At 37.6% G+C, this 27,377-nt stretch overlaps 1 protein-coding gene and 1 long non-coding RNA gene across 2 annotated transcripts; one reads left to right on the top strand and one right to left on the bottom strand.

Moving 5' to 3' along the window:
* Positions 1-114: 114 nt before the first annotated feature.
* triobpa (TRIO and F-actin binding protein a) lies at positions 115-12,448 on the bottom strand. Its single transcript, XM_082163440.1, has 12 exons — positions 11,973-12,448; positions 11,679-11,735; positions 11,275-11,343; positions 10,984-11,073; positions 10,790-10,899; positions 9,574-10,018; positions 8,215-8,443; positions 7,186-7,285; positions 4,728-4,887; positions 3,038-3,151; positions 661-747; positions 115-514 (listed from the first exon to the last, which is right to left on the bottom strand). The coding sequence occupies exons 1-12, from the start codon at positions 11,976-11,978 to the stop codon at positions 350-352; spliced, it is 1,632 nt and encodes a 543-aa protein (XP_082019566.1). The 5' UTR covers positions 11,979-12,448; the 3' UTR covers positions 115-349.
* Positions 11,702-25,535, top strand: LOC309494198. The gene is made up of 3 exons (XR_014204252.1): positions 11,702-11,908; positions 19,392-19,449; positions 21,312-25,535. It is a non-coding gene; the product is annotated as an uncharacterized lncRNA (long non-coding RNA).
* Positions 25,536-27,377: the final 1,842 nt, after the last annotated feature.

The following is a 27,377-nucleotide window of genomic DNA, read 5'->3' as shown; positions in this document are numbered from 1 at the left end:
GTTGTATATGTAATTTAATATTAATGTGTGTTTTTGTGTGTGTGTGCGAGTGAGTGTGTGTGTGAGTGAGAGTGAGTGAGTGTTTTATTGGACTCTACATTAAGATTCACACACTTAGAAAGTCCAACAGAGGCATTTTTATTGTGTTTAACTTAAAATACATCTTGCTTTAAGAATATGGAATATTTATAAATTTTTAGCACCATTGTCATTTCTAAAGAGTATGATTTTTAAGTTAACCAAGAAAAGACCTCCACATAATAACACAATATCCTGTATACACGTGAGCAAATCCGATGCATCCCGATGTTACGCTGATGTTTCCATCTTCTGATCTCCTGCTGTGTTCTCATTGGCCGGTTCTGCTGTTGCCGAGGAGACGCCCCTCCTCCAGCGCAGCATCAGTGAGTTTGAGGTGTTCTTTAAGTGCATTGATGTCTCTCTCACTGCGACCCCTTAATTCACTCAGCTCCACATACACCTCCTTATAGCGCTCGCTCAGCGCTTCATTCTCCTGCAGGCACACACAACATTATTACTATCAACAATCAATTATTCATGGCTGAATACAGCAATCTAAAAGTTATATAGTAAAACAAATTCTCTGTAATAATAAGCGTGAATAATGGATAGAACATTCATTTAATGCTGAATTTGTACCTTAGTTAGAGTTTGAACCTCTTTCCTGAGACAGCTGATCTCCTTGTGAAGATAATCCACCTCACTCTCCTTCACTTTCAGCAACATCTACAGATAGACATGACAGAGTGACTAAAACGGTCAAAAGTTTTAGATCGGTAAGATTTTTAATGTTTTTAAAAGAAGTCTCTTCTGCTCACCATGGCTGCATTTATTTGATTAAAAATACAAACAAAAACAGTAATATTGTGAAATTATCACAATTTAAAACAGCTGTTTTCTATGTGAATATACAGTAAAGTGTAATTTATTGCTGTGATCAAAGCTGAACTTTCAGCATCATTACTCCAGTCTTCAGTGTCACATGATCCTTCAGAAATCATTCTAATATGATGATTTGATGCTCATGAAACATTTATGAATTATCAATGTTGAAAATAGTTTTTTACATTTTTATTTCATGATGCTATGATGAATAGAAAGTTCAAAAGAACAGCATTTATCTGAAATGGAAAGCTTTTGGAACATTAAACACTACCGTTCAAATGTTTGGGGTCAGTAAAGAATTTTTATTTTATTTTTGGGGGAAAGAAATAAAATACTTTTATTCATCAAGGATGAGTTAAACTGATCAAAAGTTACAGTAAAGACATTTATAATGTTAGAATTTTTTTTAATAAATGCTGTTCTTTTGAACTTTCTATTCATCAAAGAATCATGAAATAAAAATGTAAAAAACTGTTTTCAACATTGATAATTCATAAATGTTTCTTGAGCATCAAATCATCATATTAGAATGATTTCTGAAGGATCATGTGATGCTGAAAATTCAGCTTTCATCTGAGGAATAAATTACATTTGAAAATATATTAAAATAGAAAACAGTCATTTGAAATTGTCATAATATTTCACAATAATACTGTTTTTTATTTTATTATTGTTTTTTAATCTAATAAATGCAGCCTTGGTGAGCAGAAGAGACTTCTTTTAAAAACATAAAAAATCGTACCGATCTAAAACTTTTGACCGGTAGTGTATATATATATATATATATATATATATATATATATATATATGGAGCAATGTCAATATTATTTGTCAGCAACACCCAAACCAGTTTTATCATTAATAATTTATAAACCACCGACGCTAATTAAGGATTTATTACGAGCAAAACATGGATCTGCAAAATAACAATTGGTTAATTTACTCGTATGATCAATAGATGTCAGCGTTTGCCCACAGATCAAGCACATCACATGCCCCGCCCCTGATGATGTCATTCACCTCACGTGTCTCTAAACTCCAATACAAGCCAAATTACACACTATTTTTACAGTATGTTTATATGTTCTGAATCACAGTAATGCAACATGGAGTGGAAATCCCAGGTTATTAATTGCATTTGCCCAAATCTGACATAATAAGGAGTCTAGGTTTGGCTGATGGTTAGAATGGTCAATTAGCCCCTGCTGGTTGATGTCATAATTACACCATCTGGACCCTAAAGCACCTTCAATCTCACCCCTCAAACTTAAAAATTAGCCTATGACTGTTCTTCTAATGTTTGGAGAACTTCTTCTGATTCCTGAACACCCCAGAAAGTGCTGAGGACTTTTAATCAGGGTTATCTGACAGCCATGAGGAAAGAGGCCTCTTTTGAAGATTTATTTCCTCCTAAATGGATTATATAGGAATATAATTTCACTTACAATCTGGGATTTATAAGTATTTTTTGTGGATTAATCATGTTATGGATAATTTTTGGACACAAAATGGAGAATTACAGTATTTGGTGCGATCAATTCTTGTGTGTTTTTTCCTCGCCTATTTTTGCACCTTTCTGATGGATAGTGAATTGACTTGTTTGTTATTGATTATTCTTTGCGTACAGTATCAAATATACGACTAAACCAGTGTTGAGCATCTAACAACAGTCTTTTGAGTTTTAGTAACTTTTGATATATTAGCAAATTTCTTACAATAACATCAATGTATCTACTCTGCCTTATTTCATTACACTACGTTCAAAAGTTTGGGGTCAGTAAGATTTTTTACAAATGTTTCTGAAAGAGTCACTTCTGCTCATCAAGACTGCATTTATTTGGTCAAAAATACAGTAAAAAACAGTAATATTGTGAAAATATTAATAATGTGAATATATGTGAATATAGTGTCAAATGTAATTTATTCCTGTGATTTTCAGCATCATTACTCCAGTCTTCAGTGTCACATGATCCTTCAGAAATCACTCTAATATGACCCCAAACTTTTGAACAGTAGTGAATATTTACATCATTTACATGCAATTAAATTAGCATTAATTAGAATATTCTAATATACTTCTCTCTGAATTATCATGAATCCATAATCTACGGGTCGAAGGTCAGAGCCTCACCTCTAATTCGGAGGTGCTCCTTTCGTAGCTGCCGAGGGGAACCACTCCTGACCTTTGACCTGTGATGAACGATCGCATGAGACTTATCTCCTCCGTCAGACGCGTCTGCAGTTCCTGTGTGTACAGGAAGGGGAAATGCGATTTTGACACATCCGAGCTAAAAACCACTCAAGAAGCCTTGCTCATTCACACACTGACAGTGAGGTGACCATTTGTGTTTGTTGGTGACAATAACTCTGACTAGCATAAGCAAACTAGTCCTGGGTCCGTGAAGAAAACTCACACCGACAGTCAGCCACTTCTCTTCTGAGAACAATGAAACAGGATGCTGTGTGTTGAGACATATCATGTGTACTGTTGCCACTGGTGCCTTGGCTTTTGGCTTGCTTAGTTGGGGAGATTTAATATTCAACAATATTATTTGATCTGCCTTACTTAGGGTGGACGATGACGCAATTCTCTTCTAGAAACAAACTTTGTTGTATTATTTTCATGTTATCAATGTGAAGTTGCTTTGATACAATCTGTTTTGTAAAAAGACTATATAAATTAAGTTGACTTGACTTGACATATCACACACGCTGAAATCAGTCGCTCTTTCCCTCTGAATAACTGATGTGTGTTGAAAATTTAAAGGCGCTCTGTGTTAGATTTCAATATATGACATAATGGATTGAGTCACAGGATGAAATGTGATGTCTAAATGATCGCGTCACACCTGAATGCCTACTTTTCGAGTAAGGAAGGTAAAGAGATGTTAAAATATGACCTTAATGTACAGAAACAACAAGGTTGTTTCAGCATTTTAATCAGCCCAAGTGTGAATAATGACTGTTCATTCATTTTGCATGCATTTTGTTTACTGTGAAAGAATAAATGCTTGCCAGCATTCACTGTACAAACGTTTGGTGTCAGTAAGATGTTTATTTTATTTTATTTTTTTTCCAGAAAGTAATACTTTTATTCAGCAAGGATGCATTAAATTGATCAAAAGTATCAGTAAAAACATTTATAATGTAATATTTATAATACAATTATAATAATTATTTCTGTTTCATATGAATGCTGTTCTTTTGAACTTTTTTATTCATCAAAGAATCCTCAATATTGATTTTAATCAGAAATGTTTCTTGAGCATCAAATCATCATATAAGAATGATTTCTGAAGGATCATGTGACACTGAAGACTGTAGTAATGATGCTGAAGATTCAGCTTTGATCACAGGAATAAATTATATTTTGACAATATATTCACATAGAAAACAGCTGTTTTAAATTGTAATAATATTTCATAATATTACTGATTTTACTGTATTTTTGGCCAAATAAATGCAGCCTTGCTGAACATGATGTCTTTCAAAACTTAAAAACTTACCGACCCCAAACTTTTGAACACTAGTGTACATTTCCCATCATTCTTTGTAGCAACGTGTGATTGATAAAATACACATACTAGAAGTAAAAAAAAGCTTCGTCTGTCAGAAAAGTAAAAACAGTCTAGTTGAACCAAAATCATGTCATAATTATGATTTCCTTGTATCTGCGAACGTCCCAGGAAGACTACGTTTGGCTTATCTGAAATTTGGGGACTCTAGAAGTTAAAATTTTAGTTTCACATGGTGTATTGTGTATCTACCACTGGAAAAATGCTTAAAACAGCCTCATTCCTCTCATCTCACTTCCGGTCTACCTGGTTCTCCTGGCAGAGCTGCTCCATCTCTCTCTCCTTCTGTCGGATCGCTCCGACTCGTTCCTCAGTGCTGTTCTGGACGTGGTTGAGCTCCACACACTGCTGGGAATAGCGCTCGGACAGGCCGTCCAGCTCCCGCTGCAGAGAGAGCGACTCGTGGCTGATGGACACACAGACCCAGTCATCGATTAACTGATTCACTGCAGTGGAATGATTGATGATGAGTGATCAATCTATTCTTGTCAATCAAACACCTGACACTTTTAAGAGTAAATGTGTTCGGAGTCTCTGAGGCACGAGAGAAGAATCACGGCACAGATGAGAACTTGTGTACAGTATTAATTATTGACACAGGGTTCCCTTGAGAATATCACCATGCCGGTCAAATATTTGACAAGATGTTGAGGTTTTCTAGCATGCAACACACTCTCAATGGTCAATTTCAAACTCTTCAAAGATGCCTGTGCTGAATCCAACACAGCAAACATCCAGTATTTCAATAAACTGTTCCATTTCAAACAAAGACTATTATTTCATGGTACAGGGTTAAATCAGATGGATTCAGGCAGGATTACTGAATAGAAAGTGTTTGTGAACATGCATAAAATATGACGAACACTGTGAGTGTAGTTGGTAGGGGTTGAAGGATTTTTTTTAAGTCAACATTTATTTGAAAAAAGTCGACTTCAACTAGTCACTGATGATGTCAATTAACAAATAAGCCTGAACCTCAAGCTGAGACTCGAACACGGGTCGCCTTGTGCACAGATATGACACATCGCTCCTACATTTTTGTCAGTTCATTTGTCTTTGGGTCGTTATATTTCATCAGATTTCTGCTCGTTCTAACTCAGATCGGGATAAAGTAGCAAAGTAAAGATTACATTTATATGAATGCATTAGTTAGAGAGCGATTGCATGTGAATTAATTCTACCTGGTAGCGTCTCTCTACTAATAGTGAAGCTGTGGGTTTTAGTTACTAAGAAATATATGTTAGAAGAACCTTTCGGTTTTTAAGCTATTTGATTGATAAATCACAGAACAGTCTTGACAATACATGAATGTTTCTGTGTGCGCGTGATGTGTGAGCTACTGTCTGTGTGTGTGTGCGTTACAATGCAGCGGCTCATTCACTCAGAACAGCGATTAAAAGGGTTAGTTCACCCAAAAATTCGGTTTCTGTCATTAATTACTCACCCACATGTCGTTTCAAACCCGTAAGATCTTCGGAACACAAATAAAGATATTTTTGATGAAATCTGAGTGGTTTCTGATCCCTCCATAGACTATAATGTAATCACCACTTTCAAGGCCCAGAAAGGTAGTAAAGACATCGTTAAAATAGTCCATGTAACTCCAGTGGTTCAAACTTAATGTTATGAAGCGATGAGAATACTTTTGAGCGCAAAAACAAACAAAAATAACAACTTTATTCAACAATTTCTTCTCTTCCGCATCAGCCGCTGAAGTTGTTCACGTGAGCAATAACATTGAGGTGGAGTGGAGGAATAATGCTTCATAACATTAAGGTTGACCCACTGTAGTCACACGGACTATTTAAACGATGTCTTTATTACCTTCCTGGGCCTTGAAAGTGGTAATAACGTCGCTGCCTATGGAGGGATCAGAAACCTCTCGGATTTCATCAAAAATATCTTCATTTGTGTTCCGAAGATGAATGACGAGATCTTCGAAGAGAGAACGGGTTTGGAACGACACAAGGGCGAGTAATTACTGACAGAAATTTCATTTTTGTGTGAACTAACCCTTCAACTTACGTGTACAATTAACTGTTTAAAATGTGCATTCACCCGATCAATTTTGAGCATCCAGATGGTATAATCAAGCATATCTTGTGGAGTGCTCTCAGAGTACTATGCATTTATTTGTCATTTTAACTGTTGGAAACAGAGCATAAAAGTGGACTTCAAAGATTTCTTATCTTGTTGCGCCCACTATAGGCCATGATCAGCAACTAGTCGACTTCAAACTTAAAGCATTATGGCAGATTATTAAAGTCAACTAGACGACTAGTAGTTGGCAGGTGCCAGTGTTTCGTATGGCCTGCGTTCGGCCAATCAGGGTATCCTTACGTCACTTATGGTTCCTATAGTGCTGGGTTAGACACTGAATTAGGAGTTGATTTATTCTCTTCAAAGGACATTCTTATAACTAAAATCGTCCCCAGTTCCTGCAGTCCAAATACGCCAAAAAGCAAGTACTTGCGTCAATAGTCAAAAGTATGAAAACATTCCTCCGGTGCAAAAGCCCCTTATTTTGCAAAGGATTTTGTTGCTAAACAGGTGTATAGTGGATTTGCAACATTTTCTGCCAAGTTCGGCGTGCTACGCACCACAAAAATGTGCTCAGAGCAGTTTTGGTGATGTTTCCTTGTGAGACTGTGTAGGTTGTGCACATTTGATTGAGTGTTATGATGCGAGTAAAGTGTGGACGTACAGTTGTTGTTTGATCGAGGGGTCTGTTGGCTCTCCTCCTCCTCCATGAACCTTCAGTCTCTCAATCTCCTCTTGGTGAGATTTCCTCAGAGCCTCCATAGCTGCACGAATAAAGATGAAAAGTATTAGTATTTGAGATGAACATACTAAATTCTCACCCATTCGTACATCAAAATCACTCAATTTAAGCACTAGATTTTTTTGGGATGGTCACCAGGACGCTACTGTTGAAAGTATGGATGCACGATATATCGGCCACCGTATCGGTATCGATAAGAAAATTTGGCTGATATATTAAAGCAGATAAATAATGAATTATTTCCTTCCGCTGAGACACTTCAGATGAACACTGTTCAACATGATGGTTTTGAATTGCTTGAAATATGATTGGAATCACTTCAAAAAAAGGAAAAATACATTTCAACGTGCATAGGCTACATAAAATCATAATGAGAACATTATAATTGTGTGCTTGGGACATGGATTTTAATGGTGAGACTTTTGTTTTTGTAATCAGGCTCTCAAAAATTATATAAAAATTATATCGGTAATATAATAATATATCGGTTATCGGTATCGGCAAAAAATTTTCATATCGGTGCCTCCCAAGTTCATAGTTTTGGGTTTTTGAAAGTCTTTTCTGCTCACCAAGGTTGCATTTATTTGATCAAAAACATAGTAAGTAATATTGTTTTTTACAATTTAAAATAACTGTTTTTAAGTGAATATAAGTTCAAACATAATTTATTCCTGTGATCAAAGCTGAATTTTCAGCATCATTACTCCAGTCTTCAGTGTCACATGATCCTTCAGAAATCACTCTAATATGATGATTTGATGCTCAAGAAACATTTATGATTATTATCAATGCTGAAAACAGCATCATATTTTTGTAGAAACTGAGACATTTTATTCAGGATTTTTTGACGAATAGAAGGTTCAAAAGAACAGCATTTATTTGAAATAGAAATCTTTTGTAACATTATAAATTATTTCAGAATAATTTGTCTGTTTTGTGGCCCATACTGACCTTGAACAGTGTTTTTGGCTTCCTCTTGCAGCAGTCTCTGTTTGTCTCTCTCCATCTCTCTGCGTTCTCTCTCGTGCTCGTTGTGTATCTCGGTCATTCTCTCTCTGTGCTCTCTCTCCATCTGCTCCAGTCTCAGAGCGCAGGGCGCGTCAGGAGCGCAGAGACCCCCGACACCGGCCGCCACACGGACCTCGCGAAGAGCCTCGATCTGCTGCCTCAGAGACACCACCTGACCAATGCAATGCATCGAGATCACACACATGAAGATGGTGCATACTAAACGTTGCTGGACTGACAAGGACGTAGTGGAAAGAGTACTAAAAATTGTTACTTAAGTAAAAGTATTGCTACTTCAAAAATAATTTACTTGAGTACAAGTAGAAGTACTGGAAAATGAATTACACCTCAACCTTGATCTAGAATGTGTTTTACATCTTTGTACCTACTGTTGTGGTCCACTCCACATGTCCCTTCTGTTAATATGTGGATGAATCAAATTGCTATTTTCCCTCCTTTAGAAAAACTAACTTGTGACTTAAGCCGGAGGTCTAATGATTTCTGGCGTATTTGATCCCCTCTTTTATGTATGTTGAATGTCTTTATTTCTTGACTCTTGTTTTTTTTTTTTTTTTGCTATAACTCTTCACCCGATCCTTGAACTACCAGTTGATGGATGATTCTATATGCCGCAATGAAACACTTGTACCACGGTTTTGATATTGTAAAACTATAACAACAATTCTTTCAAAATATATATATAAAAAAAAAAATACTGGAAAATAATAGGACTCAAGTAAGAGTAAATAAGTAGTTTGCTGAAAAACTACTCAAGTTACTACATTACAAAGTACTGTAGTATATTTTACAGTATATTTTTCTATTTTTATCCAAAGTGAGGTGATGTTAGCAATATGGAGCGCTAAATGCGCATGTAATTTATGTTTCATTCCATTTCATTTATGCGAAGTTGAATACATTATTTTTTATTCAACTCAAGTAAAAGTACCACAATTCAAATTTTTAATTATTAAAAATCTACTCAAGTACTGTAACGAAAGTATTTGTAATTAGTTACGGTTACACTTTATTTTAAGGTATCTGTGTTACAGTGTAAATCTATATTTAAGTATTGAGTAATAATAATTAACTACATGTACTTACTATAGGGTTAGGGTAGGATTAGGTTCTGGTTGAAGGTTAATTGCATGTAATTATGCATAATTTACTGTTATTACTATGGTAAGTATATGTAACATATGTAACAACGACACTGTAAAATAAAGTGTTACCTTAGTTACTTTCCACCTCTGCAAGGACGATATCCCATTACTACATCAACCATGATACAAACACACACACCTCTCGCTGAAGCACCTCATTTGTCGCTAGTGGATTCTGGGAACCAACAGGTGACTTGTTCAATCCGATTGGAAGCTGCTCAAAGTCGGCCCACTTTCTCTCGATGTCCGGCACCGTCTGAGTTTTGGGAACCTGAGGCTTAGTCGGGATCACCGCAGTGGCACCTTTCTTCAACTCCACCTTTTCCCAGGGGTCCTCGCCCTCCCTGTCGGATATTCCCTCCTGGAACCACTTTGTTCGGTCCTCCAGACGTCTTTCTTGATCTCGGTCACGGCCCTCGCCCGCCTCCCTTCGATTGGTCAAAGGTGAGGACGTCATGTCGGTGTGATCTTGACATGGACCAGCGACATCTGACCCTGGGTCATGGGGTGCGGGAGAGGTTCGAGATGGTGCATTCTGGGAACTGGAGTTCTCTCTGTCGCTGATGTCACTGTTGTCTAGGTGTCTGAGAACAGAGAGAGAAATCAACTTCCTGATTACAAGGAAACAGAAACTCGAGTCAAACCTCAAACCGGCTCCACTTGGACATGAATAATGGTTATTTCAGTTTTCAAAAGTCCAAGTCCCCCTGTGGTGAAAATCAAGCTTCTAATGTTGTTTATGTGTCTATGTGGTGTTTTTAATATGCTTTAAGACAAAATTCATAAGTCGACACCATTGCTGAGTATTTTCTCCTTAAAACTGCAGTGAACCAAAGACAGTCTCAAAAACACGGTTTGAAATCGCTGGTGTTTCTGACGTCACAAACTACCTTGTAACCAATCAGATCAACGTGTGATCATCAACGAGTGGATCTCAGAGCTGGAGTGAGTGAGTGGAGGCGGGGCTCATTTGCATATTCTGCATTTACTAAATGAGGCAAAGGTGTAGAGTTATATTCAAGCTATTTTAAGGCATGACAAAAAAAAATTCAAAGAAATATGTAAATTTGGTCAAATATGAGTTTTAAGGGATAAAATTATTGACTAATATAGCAATGTTTTATTATGGATATTTGATATGTTTTGAATATCCAAATAAATTCTATATAGGTGAATATCACAAAAACATGAACCTGAAAAAAAAAAAAAACATCGTTGCAAATACCATTGTGTGCTGTAATATATGCTTAATTGTCATGAAAATTACACCCCTAAAAATTTTATTTATTGTCTTAACGTGAAATGTATCCCTAATTGATTCTCTGCATTTTTTATCCCCCTCAGTTTGATCATACTGTATGCTTTCAGCTGAATCCCTGAAGGAGATTCTCCTCCTCAGCGTGTCGATCCAGTTCCTCCTGATCCTGGAGGTCATCGCTGACAGGCTCACCAGTCCATCGCGCATCTGCAGACCAATCAGAGAGATTTGGGACACATTAGGAATATTCTTGAGTTTTGGCCTCTAAAAGCGTTTGTGACAAGTTCTCACATGCAGCTGAAGTCCATAGTTTTTGTCGGCATCATATTCCTCCACTTGCAGACAGTGACGTAAATAGATCTCACCATCTGCTTCATCTCTCTACCAAAGTGAAAAACAAACAGAATTCAGGATAGTTATTATTATTATCAATTGTCTGCCATGCCTATTCAGATAGTGCTCTCAGATACTATTACAAATATAGTGCTCTCAGTTCCATTTACACATTTGACCATGTTCATGTTTATTTCCTCAAGCGATATCTGTACAGTCTTTAGTTAATAATCACTGACGGTCGCTCACCTCTTCAGCTCCAGAGTCTCTATAGTATCTCAGTTCTGAATCAGTGATCACAAACCAGTGCTTCCTCCACTGCAAGTTAAACAGAAGTATGTCAAACATCTACATGCATTAACTCGAACAAAGCAAAATCTCTCTGAACCTTTCTCGACATTAAGATTTTAGGTAAATATAAGAGAAAGTATTCTGTAAATGAGCACCATTTCTCATTTTCTTCACTATGTTTAGTCATGTTTAAAAAGCCTTCCAGTGTGACAAAAAAGAAAAAAGAAAAAAAGAAGCCATAAAACAATAAAAAAAAATAGGGGGAAATTAGTAAGTGTTTAAATAGGAAGTTACATAGACAGTTCGGTCATGCAACATCATTCAAAGGATCAAGTTCAAATAAAGCAGACCTGTATGCTTACCTCTTCATCTTCATCCAGCAAATACATCCATCCCTTTTTACAGTTCAGAAGGTCAAGCTTATAGAAAACAGAACCAGTTGCGTTAAAACAAGTGAATGCATAAGCAATTCGATGTGTATAATAAACTCAACATCTCCAGTTACAGTATGAATCTTTCAGAGCAACAGTGTGACATTCCAGAACACAGTAATCCTGAGCACGAGACATTCCAGTCGCGCGCGCGAGGAAGGGTGAGCGCGTGAATGAATCATTTACAAGTATTTCAACAATTACATACATTTTTAAAAGACTTACCGACATGGGTATCCGGTTGTTGGCATGAAATAGGGAAGAAACTGGTTTAGTTGCTTAATTCTAGCTAGTACGTTGTGTCATCAAACTGCGTATTTGCACTTGTGAATTAAATAAATACAAATTCGCGCTAATTTAAATAGTTTCCGCACTAAGGCTTATTAAACAATCATAAATACAAACACGTTAAATTATCCCTGCGTGACTAGACATGACAAGCATCTCTAACAGCTGGTCACGTGACCACAAGCTTCCGCGAACTAGCAGCTCGCGGTTTGACACTTTACCACTAAACTGTACACTACAGCTTCTCTCAGTATAATTTAAGCTTCAAATCCTCTCATAACTTCACTAAAACGTCTGTATCTAGCGCTAAATATAATGTTATTTCTGTTAAGTAGCTCAAAAGTGCGTTTTCGTCCGTCCTGCGAGCATAAACACCTGCTTCTGGACTAGAAACTGAATACCTCAGTGTTGGTAAACGAGTGGCGGTGACTGTAGGTGACTTTACCTGCATCTGAGGGGGCTGTTCTGGACCTTTGTGTCCTCCGTTTACCATCCTAATGTTCTCTGCTTTTTTACTGGACCTCTGAGAACATATTCAGAGAGATACTGACTCAGCAAAACTAATATAAGCTATATTTATTTATTTATTTTCTTGAGGAATCATTGTTGTGGGTGGTTGGCAGGACATTGCTATGTGTTTGCGACTTTGTGTGGGTGTTCTTGGTGTTTTTTAGTGTGTTGCTATGCAGTTATCAGGTTCTGGGTGGTTGCTCGGTTCCCAGCAAGCAATTTTGTGTTTAAAAGACGTCTAATAGCCATCCAGACACACAGCACAGACGTCTAGGCTAAAACAAGGCACAATTTGAGCTGTCAGTGAAAACTGAATAGACGTCTAAACCATAGCCCAAGAATAAACTAATCATCAATTAGATAAGAATGAAGAAATGAAACCAAACACCTTGTAATCACTGTTTACTTTCCTTACATGATGGAATATCATACATTTCGCAAGTTATTTTGGCAAAAATGACATGTAACCAAATTCAAGGTTATTTGGGCTAGAAGTGGGTTAGTCATAGCCGGACTATATCGGGTCTATAGTTAACCTATATGGTGAAATGACGGCTATTGCTTGCTGGGTTGTTACATACCGACCCACACCAAAATCTCTATAGTATTCCACTCTCAAATATGTCTCAGATTTCAGTGTAAGTCTATTGGGATTTCTTTAGTATGATGCTGCAGATAATAAATAATAATAATACGTTTATTTTATAGCGCCTTTCAGAAAACTCAAGGTCGCTTTACAATAAACTACAAATAAACATGACATAGAAATGATACAAATAAACTGAGATGGATAACATAATAGATAGAAGTACATATACATAAAAATCATATCATAGAGTCAGGGGTCAGGGAAACAAGTAGCAAAAAGATATGTTTTAAGGTGGGTTTTGAAATTAAGGTCGCGGATGTGTTGGGGTAGTGGTACAAAAAGCCCTTCCACCAAACGATGATAGTTTGTGCCTACGGATCGTCAACAGACTGGTATCGGAAGATCTAAGTGTGCGAACTGGGGAGTAGGTATGGATGAGAACAGAAATATAGTTGGGGGCAAGACCATGGAGTGCTTTGAAGGTGATAAGGAGTATCTTGTATTGAATACGAAAGCGAACGGGTAGCCAATGAAGTCTCCGTAAAATCGGAGTAATGTGGGAAGATTTCTTTGTGTATGTGAGGAAGATTCAGCAAAGTAGACAGTGAAATGAAAACAATGAGAAAAGGAAGTGTGTGAAACTTTGTGAACTCCAGCACCTGTGAATGGCCTGATGTAGTGCTGTTGGCCTTTGATGATGAGCCTCCTATTTCTTTGTCTGGACGTCTCCGCTCTTTCTCTCTGCGGTCTCTTCCTCTTTCTCTTTCTCGTCCTCTGCCTCGCTCTTCTGAAACCTCATTCTCATCATCACCATATCTCCCATCCCCATAGCTTTAGCCACAGAAAGAAGAAGAACATTTTACTGACAGGGTTTCCACTCTCTCTCTCTCTCTCTCTCTCTCTCTCTCTCATGTTCATGTTTTATAAAAAAAATTATTTGTTTTCACGTAAAGGAAAATTGAATGATGGTGGATCAACTGATGCATTTGCAGTGTTAAAGGGGTTAATAAAATCCCCTATCAATATAGTGTTTGGCTATTACAAGTTGGTTAATGACTTGATGTTTTCAGAAGTAAATGGGGCATAAACAAATGTATTTGCGATGTTGACCCTGATGGGTGTCTTCAAATTTATGCATGAGTGAAGTTTGATTGTACTTTTTTTTTTTTTTTTTTTTTTTTTGAAACAAGTGTTATGTTTCTAAGATGCTATTTCACATCTTGAGACTGTTTTTAAATCCATTGCGCTCCTTCTAGCTGCTTTTGTTAATGTTATATCTTACATTTTTTTGTTAATCTCTCTCTCTCTCTTACTCTGTCTCTTACTCACTCGCTCATGCCCCTTTGCCACTGAAATGATGCTGGTGCTTTCTCAGAACCAGTCTGTATTTTCACTGGCTTGAGAGCTGAAAGACGATGTACAGGGTGATATTAGGCATGATCTGTTTTGGCTTCGGCACCGGCACCAGCACCATGTCAGCGGTAAAGCAGTATCGCTCTCCCTCTCTCTTTAAACCTCTGACCTGTGTTGGTTGTCTCTGCGTGGGCTCCTGCTCTGCGGTCTCCTCCTCACTACTATTGCTTCTTCTTCCTCAGGGTACAGCTTCGATCGGGGAATATCTGCTATGATCACATAGTCCTCAATGGTCATCTCTGGAACTGCTGGTTGGCTGGAAGACCTGGTGTTTTCGGAGAGAATTAGCGCCTCCAAGCCCCGCCTGATGTTGCTTCTGCTCCGATCAGTGACCGGCTTTTCCGTCTCTGCAATTAAAGCTTTGGATATGGGCAAATCAGGGGTAGGAACTGGATTCCGACTCCGCCTTGATTGGGAGATATTTGGTGTTGATGCAGGTGAAGTTGGGCTTAGAGGAGAGTGGGTGGAGCTTATAGGTGAGTGAGTGGGGCTCTGATGAGAGTGGGTGTGGCTTCGATGAGAGTGGGTGGGGCTTAGTGATTGACGCGAATCAGATCTGGACTGTTTTTCTGAGGTGTACACGCCATTCCTGCGATTTTTTTTTTTTGAATTGCTTTTTAAAGTGCCATGTTCATCATAATCTCGACAAGGTGTTGAAGTACCAGTACTGTTAAAACCACTATTTCTGCTGTTGCGACTAGTATAACCACCATTATTTCGACTTCGAGTTACTTCACGATTGCCTCCGATTGGAGAGAAATCCCTGCTGTTGTAGCCAGTATTGCGACCACCACCACTCTTTCGGCTGCTGCGACCGCTGTGGTTGCGTTCGTTAAAATCGCCGTCGATTTCCATATCAGAATGTAAACTTTTTGACCAGCTGTTCCTTTCTTCAGAGGCGTCTGACTCTGCCGAACTCGCGATTGACTTGAGATTCTTATACAGCTTTTCAGAATCCAAGCTGTGCCCGTAAGAACTCTGGGAGGGGCTTCTTTTGTGGGCGGGGCTAAAGGAGTCTGCATATTTATTCGTACCTGAGTTTCGCGAGGGGGTCGTGGTGCGCGTGACTATCGAATCTCGTCTTCGTGACGGAGTGCATTTCCCAGAAGCCTGCTGTGAAGATGTGCGATGGCCGTGCGTTGTTGAACCTCGCCGATGGGACGAACTTCGCGATTCCCCCCGTCTTTGTGGCGAGACGTTCGTAGATCTCGGGCTGCAGGAACGAGGGCTTGCGCGGGATTGGCTGTCTCCACGTCTGAAATTTGAATAGGACATGTGTCGCTGAGGGGAGAGGCCGCTCATTGCCTCATCGCTGAAATTGTCAGTGCGCCTCCTATAGGACGGGAGGCCCAGGTCACGGTTTCGGAAAGGGATGGCGGCTTTACGTTCTGGACTGTGATTGGCCGGAAGAGGGTGGCCTCTCTCGTAGTGACGCAAAGGAGACGGAGGGCTGCCATCTTCTTGTTCCCGGTCTCGTGAGAGGAAGCGATTGGCTCTCTTAAAAATGGCACGTCCACCACTTTGTTCTGTTTCTCTTCTAGTCTCTGTTTGAGGAAGACAAGGTATTGACACTGCACTGATGCACAAACATGTATAATTAATGTATAATACATCCATGTATGATACATTTTTTAAAATTATTTATTAGGGGTGTAACGGTACACAAACATGACGGTCCGGTATGTACCTCGGTATTGAAGTCATGGTTCGGTACAGGATGGGGGAGAAAACTATTGGGGTTTTTTTCTGTTTTTTTTTTTTTTTTGGTTTTTTTTCTGTTTTTTGTTTGTTTTTTTGACAAAGTGTGTATATGAGTTTAAATAAATTCAATTGAAATAAAAAATTTCTTTAGGATAAAAACATTTTTTTTAGTTAATGCTGTAAACCAGAGTGTAGTGGTACGCAGAGGAAACACTGAATTTCGATCTCACCGGTGTGAGTAGAACGTGATCAACTGCTAAATTCAAACTGTGCTTTTTTTTTCAACTAACGTGATCATTATAAAGGCGATTCAATGCTATAGCTAACAAATTTGTGAATATTTTGAATAAAAAAAATAAATAAAAGCAGATCATCAGTCATTGAGTGGTTGTGTTCGCGTGACAAGCAATGACGCGTCACCATGGAAACAAAGTGATACGATCTATAACGGTTGCCTTGAAAAGTTTACGCTTGGGGAGCAGCTGAATTTTTTTAACTTAAGTGTGTGAAAAGGTTAAATATAAATGAATGTTAGGTGGATGATTAAATGATGAAAAGTTCAAAACTGCTATTGTGGCTTCAATCTGGCAAGAGAAGTTTGGATCAGGAGGACAATGTTTCAAATACAAGAACTGAAGAGGATGAGAGTGAACCGAGCACAAGTGCTAACAACAGTGTACTTTAAGTACAATACATTTTCATTTAATCTGTAAGTACAGTTTTTATTTCACTTTAATTTAATCATTAAAAAAAAAAACCTGTATGTAAGCAGCACACAGTGCAGTGTTGATGTTAAAACTGTGTTGTTACAATGTTTAAAGTGGCTGACAACAATAAATATTCTTATTATAAATAAAACTGCCTGGTTTTTGAGCTGTGCATAACTGTAGCTGAATAGTTAGGCCTACTTCGCTACTGTATTTTAATATTGGTCATTATGGTGGTACTTGGAGAGAAATATTTTCTGAGGTAGTATTTGGTGTAAAAAGTTTGAGAACCACTGGACTGTAAAAAATGTTACTGCTATTTACTTAAAAAAATTATGGTAACAATATTACACATAATATTTTTGAGTAGTTAAAGCTTGATTTCATTCATGAAATCTACCTGAATAAATCATGTAAAATGCCCTAATTTATTTAGTCTATGACATAATGAATTACAACTTTTTAGTGAAATGTGCTTTTTTATTTGAAGTATTTTTTATTCTCAAGTGAATGGATATGACCTGTTTATATTTAACTTTGAGATATATTGTTTTATAAAAAGACTGTATGCTGCTAGGACAGTACAGAATCAAACTTGCTACTGCACTATCACTAGCTGAGTTATTGCTACATATATGTAACAATATGCTTCAGAATATTTAAAAAATGCAGTTATTCACAACCTAACCATAAGCCCTACTCTTCTGCACAATGGTAACGATCAAAACTTTAACATAATAGCAACTCTTTCAAATGTCAAACATACCTGAACATTAAACATTAACAGATGTTTCCCTTTACTCAAAAACACATGAAATAACACTTTATTTCAAGATTTACTCTCCATTTCCAGCCATGTGCAAAGCATGCTGGGAACAAACAATGGCGTCTCTAAATACAACCGCATAAATGAGCTAATTCTCTTAAAATAAATAGGTAGCCCCTTTTCCTTAATTTTATGAGGTTTGTCAGTTCCTCAATTCAAGCCTTAAAATTGTGTATGTTTCCTTAAAAAAAAATAGGAAAATGCATCTCTTGGTTTTATTAGTGAAATGTTCTCAATATTTTCTAATAAACACGGAACCACAATTTTCTTAATGAAATATACATAATATTTTTAATGATCACCTCAATTTTTTTAATGAAAATTACAAGACTCATGATTCATTTTTTACAGTGTGCTGTAAACTATATGGGGAGTCCTTAATTACCCTTTACTATTACATTAAAGCTTACAAGTAACAACAGAGCCCAAATTATTAAATTCACTTGCTATTTATTTTTATATATAATAAGCAACACTCATATGAAATGCTTTCTCTAGAGTACATTTTTCTAGTGAACTAATCTGCTGTCGACACTAAATGCGGTAAACTGAGGTAAACGTAATGCTACGTGAGATATTATTCTCAAGCTGTTTTATTGATATATTTCTGCAGTTGAAACACTGGTTGAGAGATGTAAACACATCGATCGAGATCGAAAGTCGTTTTTTTTTTCTTGTTCGCTTTTTTACTGGTAGCAAACAGCTTTGCATTGCCGCATGCCCCCTTCTGGATTGGAGTGTGGATCCCCTGTTACTGAATGTATTCGTCGTGCGACTACATGAACCAAACCGTGACGTCCACACCGTACGAATATATGTATTTACCGTTACATTCCTATTATTTATTGATTGTTGCATAAATACTCTGTAATACTGCTATAGCCTAGTCCCGTTCACACTAAGAACGATAACTATTTTAGAGTCCACACCGACGCACAATATTGTTCTGTTTATTATAAGCAATATTATTTTCTGCCGCTTTAATTGCTCAAGCTCTTTAAAGTTGGGTGGATTCTGTTTCGCTGTCAGTGTTTTTTTAATCATTCATCAACTGGAAAAAATTCTTCTGAAAGTGATTCCAACAATATCGTTCCTCTGTGTCGTTATCGTTATAGTTGTGGTGTGCTATGATTTTTAAAACGATATCTTTATTGTATCATTATAGTCATTGTCCTTGGTTTGAACGGAATTTTTGGAATTACCGTAATTCAGGATTCCAAATTGTAAAAAGCGTCCTTATAGAACTGGGAATTTCAACTTGTAAACTCAGAATTTTATGGGAGATCTGACTTGTACCACCTGACGGCTGCATTGCCATACGGAAACACTCAAAATGGCTGCGTCTTCAGCAATAAAATGTTGTTAAGTTACTATTTTGTAATATTTCTGCTTAGTAATTCCTGTAATTGACTATTGTTTATGTCTTAATACTGCAAGAATAATTAGAAAATAAACAAAAGGCATACATTGCAATTTAACGTAGCTAGCACACCAATTAATACAATCTAATGTCCCACTAAATAAGCGATACGTTTATTAATAAGGCATTTGCATAACGACTGTTACTTGATGTGTTGTGGTTTTGTCTGTTGATCACTCTAATTACACAGATCCGAGGACATGAAAAGCTACGAGTAGAACGTCAAGGGTTGTCCTCGTGTAATTATGGTAATTATGATACGGCGTAAATCTCACCAGTGTGTTGGCTGACACTTTCTCTTCTGCTCATGCTGATGCTTTCTCTCCTGCTGGTGTTGGCGCTTTCTCTCCTGCTCTGCGTTTCTATCACTGAGCGACTCTCTGAGCGCTGGAGAGCCGGTTCCAGTCGAGTCATGCTTTAGGTCTGGCTCTGAGAACTTCAGTTTAGTAATGATCGCTCCTTCAGATTGCAGATACGTTCTTCAGGTCCTCTCTCAGAGGTCACACTTTATTCTGAAGCTGTTAAATAAATAAAATAAATAAAAGAGATAAAACAAGAGAAGGAGAAAAAAAATGCAAATGCATCTCATCCAAATCTAATGGTCCTTACAAGGTATCAAAAGCCCATAAAAGTTACTTTAATGTCATAATTAAACTAAGGCTTAATCCTGGCTTAATCTAAACCCTGTCCGTGAAACCAGGCCTAAACTTAAAATTTTAGTGCAGAATGAACACTTACCTTTTTTAAGTTGAATTTTTTTTTTTTTTTTTTTTTTACAGTGAACAAGAAAAAATATCTGCCAATGGGATAAGAAAAATAAACTTAATTAAAAGAAATTACAAGTTTATTTTTCTTACCCCATTACAAATTAACTCACTTACTTTTGATGCATTTTTCAAAACACTAGACATGATATTTTATGTCATTTTGCTTCTCATGCTAATATCTTCATTTAGGAATTAATTCATTTTTGTTTCATGTTATCTTTGGAATTATGTAGCATATTTATACAGTGCTATTAAATGGTAGCTAAACAATTTTGACACTTTGACTAAATTGCTGAACTTGTGGATGTCATAAAAATGGACTCTTTACTGCCTGTTCCTGGTTTGCAGTGTAGTTTATTAGTAGTAGATTAAAGCAGATGGTACATCACTCTCTAATGAGTCTTTGTCTTCATCCATTATCTGAATTAGACACGGTCAAGTAACATATTGACGTATTTCAAACAGTGTTCAGCTCCACCTGCAGCTCGAGGAGAATAATGCTGATCTTAAGAAACAGATGTGTGTCAGGTCATGCGAATGCCGTTCTTCAATGTTTTCTTGATTCGAGGAAAGCTTGTAAACCGTTTAAGCCAGAGATGCCTGAACCAGTTGGCCAGTGATGACCTTTGATTTGCCCTGCCATCAACAGAGGGGGGAAATAGACAAAAAGAAAGAAAAAAAAAGTGCCATTTAAGCATATCATAATTTCTTATTAATTTATGTTTTACTTTTTTTTTTTTTACTTATTTTCTCATTGAAATGTGTAGATTATAAATAACATTTTCTGAATGTAAATTTAAAAATAAAATAGTTGCATATAATGCAACATTAACCTTCGGTCCATAGTTTTTTACTGTCATTGACATACTATTATAGTTATATATATATATAATTTTTTTTTTTTTTTTTTTTTAAGTTTTAGTAATTTCATAGTGTGTTTATGTAATTTTATTAGTTATTGTTTTTTTATTATTCATTTTTATTTAATTATATTAGTTAAGGTCAAGGTACACTAATAAAAATGAGATATTGCTTTGGCAACTAGCTGAAATAATCTTTATTTAATTTCAGTTACTGTTTATTTCATTTTATGTATCAATTATGGTTTTAATTTGAACTAACTACAATCCTGCTTTGTATTAAAAAGTTTGGGCATCTCCTGGTTCAAGCGAACGTTAGATTTTAGTTTTTCTGTTTTACATCTAAATATCTGTTCCGTGTTTTTTTTTTTATTGTGCACAAGGTTTGGTGTCAGGAGAAAACTTCATTGCATTGTCCTTTTACTGATTTGCATGTAAACCATAAAATGCATTTATAAGGATCTGATTTTCCTTTTGTTGTAGATCACTTCTGACGGCCCTTCAAAACATCAATACATCAATACATCAAGTGGCGAAGAACAAATTCACATCACAGCTGCTGCTTGTTCAGGACACATCACCTTAATCTCCCTGATTGGCAGATTGTGACGGAATCCAAGCGTTCTTGAATAATTTACATCGCTAAGGTGAAGGTAGAGACTTTTAACTCCTAAATACAGCGATAAGTGCAATCTTAGCAGGATCTGTACCAGAAACAGGATATTTTAATGTAGCTTGTGGGTTAAACAAGTTCCTCGAGGCTTAAAGGTTAGATGGATGTTATGCCAGAGCTAGAGCAACTAATCAATTGATGTTACTATGTAAAATAACTCAATTTAACCTCTACACACATGAGAAAAGCAATTGTAGCTACACTACAGTGTGAGGCGTGAGCTTACAGCACAGACATGCAAGGTTAGCAAGCACTTTTTAGTGTTAGCAGAAAGTAGCCAGCAAAGATAGAACAGCTAAGCACAAGTCAATCCAAAAGCAAAGTCCACAAATAAAACACAAACCTTCTCAGCGCTCCCAAGACTTCACTAATGTCCTTGCCAGCGTCTTGTATCTCTCCTTCTTCTCCCCATCTCTGTGGCGTTCTTCCTCTCGCTCTTTCCTCATTACTTTAGGACCGGCAGGTGTAACTCAAGCTAGACTCTGCCTCTCCTCATGACTATTTCATCACACCTGGTCTGTCCCTATTGCACCCGAGTCCTCTTCCTTGTTCTCCTGTTCCCAGTTCACATTTTCTTCTCGTCCTCTTATCTGTGTTCTTCAGTTATTTCCAGCTCTGCCCGAACCAGCCTCAGTTTCTTCCTTGGTCAGTTTTCCAACTTCACCTGCTGGTAATGGCGCATTAATAACTAGAGTCAGTGGACGTGAACCGAGCCCTCACAGCTCAGTTGGACGTGACTGATGACTTTGCGATTTTGAGTATTTTAGCGTCCATGTTGTGCCGGAATATAGTGTTACTGTCTGTTCCCTGAGGACTCTACATGATCGGCTCATTAAAATGCAAGGGATCACAGAGCAAACCTCTTATTCCCTTCTTCGTTTTCCATGAAGTCACATTGATGCCAGCTTAAGATCTAGTGCTAATTGAAGTGCAGAACGCTTACCCAGTTTGATCTTGGGTTGTTTGTGCAAAACTATGTTTCTGCACTTGGCAGAGGCCTTCTTAAGAAAGCAACTTAAGATTGCTCTAATATTTTAATATGAAAGGCCATGGCCATATTTATTCTTTAGGCACCAAATATTAAATAATTTAAGTTTCATTCGATTTTTACATCTTCTAAAAAATGTAAGTGTTTTCTCATGCGAAACTCTCCACAGTGATGCTAGAATGTTCTGGTTGGTTGTCAGGGCGTTGCTATGACATTGCAACCGTGTTCTGAGTGGTTGCCAGAGTGTTGGTATGAGGCTGCCATTGTGTTGCTATGAGGTTGCTATGGTGTTTTTAGTAGTTGCCAGGGCATTGCCATGTGATTGCTAGGGTGTTTTGAGTAGTTGCTAGGGTGTTGCTATGGGATTGCTGGGGTGTTTTGAGTAGTTGCCAGGGTGCTGCTATGTGATTTCTGGGGTGTTCTGGCCTGGGTGGTTTCAAAAGTTTGAGATTGCTAGGGTGTTTTGAGTAGTTGCCAGGGTGTTGCTATGTGTTTGCTAGGGTGTTCTGGGTGGTGTCAAAGGTTTAAGATTGCTAATGTTTGTATTGTAGGGTGACCACAGCATTTTCACCCCTTGTCCCGCACGTCGCATATTTCGATATTTTCATCAGTCTGTTGGTTTTTTAATGATCATATTAAGAAAATGTGCATCTTTTGACTTTTTAAGAAAGCATTTTATTTATTGTTTTTGCGGTGTAGTTTTTCACCTATATTTAACAGCACTTTGTCAGAAGTACAAATACAAAAACAGCCGTTTTTTAAATCCTATCCAGTGGTTGAAAAGAAAGGAGTAAACACGGTCACTAGTAGGTTGTGACGGCTGTCAATCAAAATGTGAAGTGGTGATTCATTCCATGTGTTCCCTGTCAGAAAACAAATGGATAATTCGGTAAATAAAATGTTCTAATTTAACAGAATTTATCAACTTGTTGGTTTTAATTCACATCCTTTCTAAAAATATGAAAGTTTTTGGTTTAATATATTCTTAATATATAAGACTGTCAATTAACTAATTTCATGTTGTTTTATATTTTATTTGTTCATTATTTATTTTGTTGGATTTTAGTTGGACTTGAACTGTTTCAAAAATAGTTATCTGCTTGATGCCTGCTGCCTTTGGGCTCAGTGATGTTGAATTTAAATGACATGTAAAATAAAGACATGTTATGTTACATTTTGATGTAATGCTGTTTTCTGGAAGGGACTAAAGAACAAAGTATTTTTATCAGCTGAAATGTGGAATACAAATGTTTTTTATTTAGTTAAATAGACATTATATAACAGTTTCAGGGTATGTTTTAGTGTTGGTAACATGTCCCACATTGTCCAACACAAACTTAGTAATCGTCCCACATTTGGTTTGTTTGATGGTGGTCACCCTAGTTGCCAGGGTGTTGCTATGAGATTGCTAGGGTGTTTTGAGTAGTAGCCAGGGTGTTGCTATGTGATGCTGGGGTGTTTGAGTAGTTGCCAGGGTGTTGCTATGTGATTGCTGGGGTAATCTGGATGGTGTCAAAGGTTTGAGATTGCTAACGTATTTTCAGTAGTTGCCAGGGTGTTGCTATGAGATTGCTAGGGTGTTTTGAGTAGTTGCCAGGGTGTTGCTATGTGATTGCTGGGGTGTTTTGAGTAGTTACCAGGGTGTTGCTATGTGATTGCTGGGTGTTCTGGGTGGTTTCGAGGGTTTGAGATTGCTAATGTGTTTTGAGGTGTTGCTAGGGCATTGCGATGAGACTGGTAGTGTGTTTTGAATAGTTTTTTAGAGCGTTGGTATGTGATTGCTGGGGTGTTCTTTGTGGTTTCGAGGGTTTGAAATTGCTAAGTTGTTTTAGGTGGTTGTTAGCAAATGGCTACTGTACTTTCTGTTAAATAAGTCACACCTGACTTAATATCGCACTGGGTCAAAATTGCATTGTTGAGAGAAAAAATACTGTAAGGTGCATCTGAGTATAAGCCACACCTTATCATTACATTCAGAAATAATGTGAAATGCCAGTAAATAAAACAACACATTTAGAAACATTATAAATGTTATAAACATGTATTTTAGTTTCCCTCACTCCACAAAAAATCTGTCCAGAAATCTCCCTCTTCCTATGTGCCCGCCTGATTTCTAAGTCTCATCTCCTCTGCTGGTTATGGCCACTGCCCTGGATTCGTCGGCTCCGATGGTGTCGTCCAGCCCCTCGGCTCTGTCCCCACCGCTAGCTCCATGTGGCTCCCGACCACCAGCTCGGCGTGAGGTTTAGTCCCCGGCTTCACCTTGGGCCTCCACCAATCCTAGGACTCCTCCGAGCTCCTTCGAGATCCTTCCGGGTATCCTGCTGCACCTTGACTCTCCATCCCTTTGGCTCCACTGGGCTTCTCCTTCCCTCTGGCTTCCCCATCTTCTCACTCCAATCCATCGTCGCCCCGGTCTGCTGAGCCCCTGTCTCCGCCTCAGTCCCGCGAGCCAGCAGCTCCAGCAGGTCCGTCGGCCCGTCGCTTCGCCGGATACTCCATGCACCCTGCTTCCACCTCCGTCAGTCAGTCAGTTAATTAATCCCACACCTGTTTCTGTTCTTCCATTTATCTCCCTGATATTATATGAGACTTTACTTCATCTTCTTCGTCATTCGTTTGTATACAGCCATCCCGTGACAGGAATCTAAGTCCAGTATGTTTCAGATGATAAAAAATGTGTATTCTATTCTAGAAAATACAGTATGTGGTTGCTATTGTGTTCTGGGTGGTTGTCAGGGTGTTACTACGAGGTTGCTACTGTGTTCTATGAGTGAATGAGTTGTATGTTATGAAAGTTATGAGGTTGCTAAGTATTAGGGATTTTGAAAAATCCATAACTCTAAGTATGAGCAGTAATAATAGTGAGGCTTGTCTTGGTGTAAATAAAGTTTAAAACTGCCTAAAATAAAGTTTTTAATTATTGATCTCAGGGTCAATATCTTAATTAAGTGAATTGCTTTTTTTGCAGTGCAATGTGAAGTAGTTTTAAGTTACATTCAGATGTGAAATATCAGAGAAGACCAAGAGACGTGAGCTGAAGGGTCTCCATCAGTGGTGGACAGTAACGAAGTAAATGTAATTCGTTACTATACTTAAGTAGCTTTTTTGCGTATCTGTACTTTACTGAAGTATTTAAATTTGGGAAGACTTTTACTTTAACTCCACTACATTTCAAAGTCAAATATCTTACTTTTTACTCTACTACATTTTCAAAATCAGTCGTTCCTTTTTATTTATGAGTGGATAAAAACTTAACTGGTCAAACTAGCCACCTATCACAGTAGCCTACAACGTGCGCGCTTTGTTTTGAACTTGCCTTGGCTGTATCTACTAAGCGCGAACCAGAGCCGTTAAATATGAGAGTTGCGACCATAGACAGTATATAAGAGGTTGCGACACATACGGCTTGTTCGACTTGAACCGGCGCTACACAGACCGATCAGTTTATGACATCAAAGTATAGAGCGAAATCTCGAGAGCGATTGAAAAGCATACAGAGCCGTCTACTCTCTAATCGCTCTTGCGGTATTTTAATGTCATTCACCGATTGGTCTGTGCAGTGTGCCGTTTCAAGTCGAACAAGCCTACTGTGATCTCGCCGCCGCGCGGTCACGTGATTCGTGTAGCTCTCAATAGTTCCAAACAATTTGTGTTGCCAATAATTTTAAGCGGGGCAGAGAGCAGCAGCTATTATTGCAGCAATTATCGGTAAATACTGACGCATAATGAACATTGCTTATTACCTTGACACTAAAATTACTTGCATATAATAGCATTTTTTTTCTTTCTGAGGAGTAGCAGAAACACTGCATTAATACTTTTTGGTGTTTCATTTTGTAGGGAAATTGGCTGCTCCCATAATGTAGTGTGTGTATATATATTCAATGGCATTGTGCAGGTTTATGTGAATGTATCATAACATTAGGATGTTTATAATTATGACCATAGACGCTTGTGAAAAATATGTACAGTAAATACTGTAAATGTATTATACCTTATGGGATCAGTCCCCTTCCGTCCAAAATTAAACACACAAAAAATGTATTCAATTCAAATATATATATATATATATATATATATAGACTAATTAATGTAATTTTATTAATAGATTGATGTGCCAAGAGTGACAGTCTTCACGTAGACTGAGTTAAGCAAGAGTCTTGTGACAAAAATTATAATAGGACATTATAGCAATAAAAAAAATCATAGTACTTGGATACTTAAGTACATTTGAAGGCAAATACTTTTGTACTTTTACTCAAGTGAATGTTTAAAGGCAGCACTTCTACTTTTACTTGAGTAATATTTTACCTTGAGTATCTTTACTTTAACTCAAGTACATGGTATGTGTACTTCGTCCACCACTGGTCTCCATTGTGTCTCTCATCCATTGCCATGTGGGGTCTAGCTGGTGTTTTCTGCCTGCAGGACGCTTTGACTCAGGAGGACAGACAACATCTGTCGTTCTTTGCCCCCTCCCCTTCCCTCCATTCATAGGCACACACTGCCTCTCCCAAATGGTGCCCTTTTGTATCGGCTATTGTCCGCCACTACATTGTGTGACTCTGCCTGTTCCCCAGAGCTCCATTGATGAGTGTTGTAAGAGACCTCAGCCAGAACTCCTCTGAACTTCTCCTCCAGCTTAATGTTTAGCCATAAAAGCTCAACAAAAGATGTTTTGTTCTCTAGCTACTTCAATGTTAGGATACAAAATATCTTGCAACGTTTTTTCTTAATAGAAAGCACAAACTGCTTTAAGAGAAATGCATTAAAAACAACTTTTTCTTTTCTTTTTTTTTATTCATGCATGTTTGAAATCAAGAAAGGCTTTCCCGCCAAAACACCTGCCAAATAGCTTCATCCATTTAGGAAATCTGCCAACTAG

This window comes from Leuciscus leuciscus (assembly GCF_965113295.1).
Source record: "Leuciscus leuciscus genome assembly, chromosome: 3".
In the NCBI taxonomy this organism is placed as follows: domain Eukaryota; kingdom Metazoa; phylum Chordata; class Actinopteri; order Cypriniformes; family Leuciscidae; genus Leuciscus; species Leuciscus leuciscus.
The sequence above is the reverse complement of the archived record's forward strand: the minus strand, read 5'-3'. Positions and strand labels throughout refer to the sequence as shown.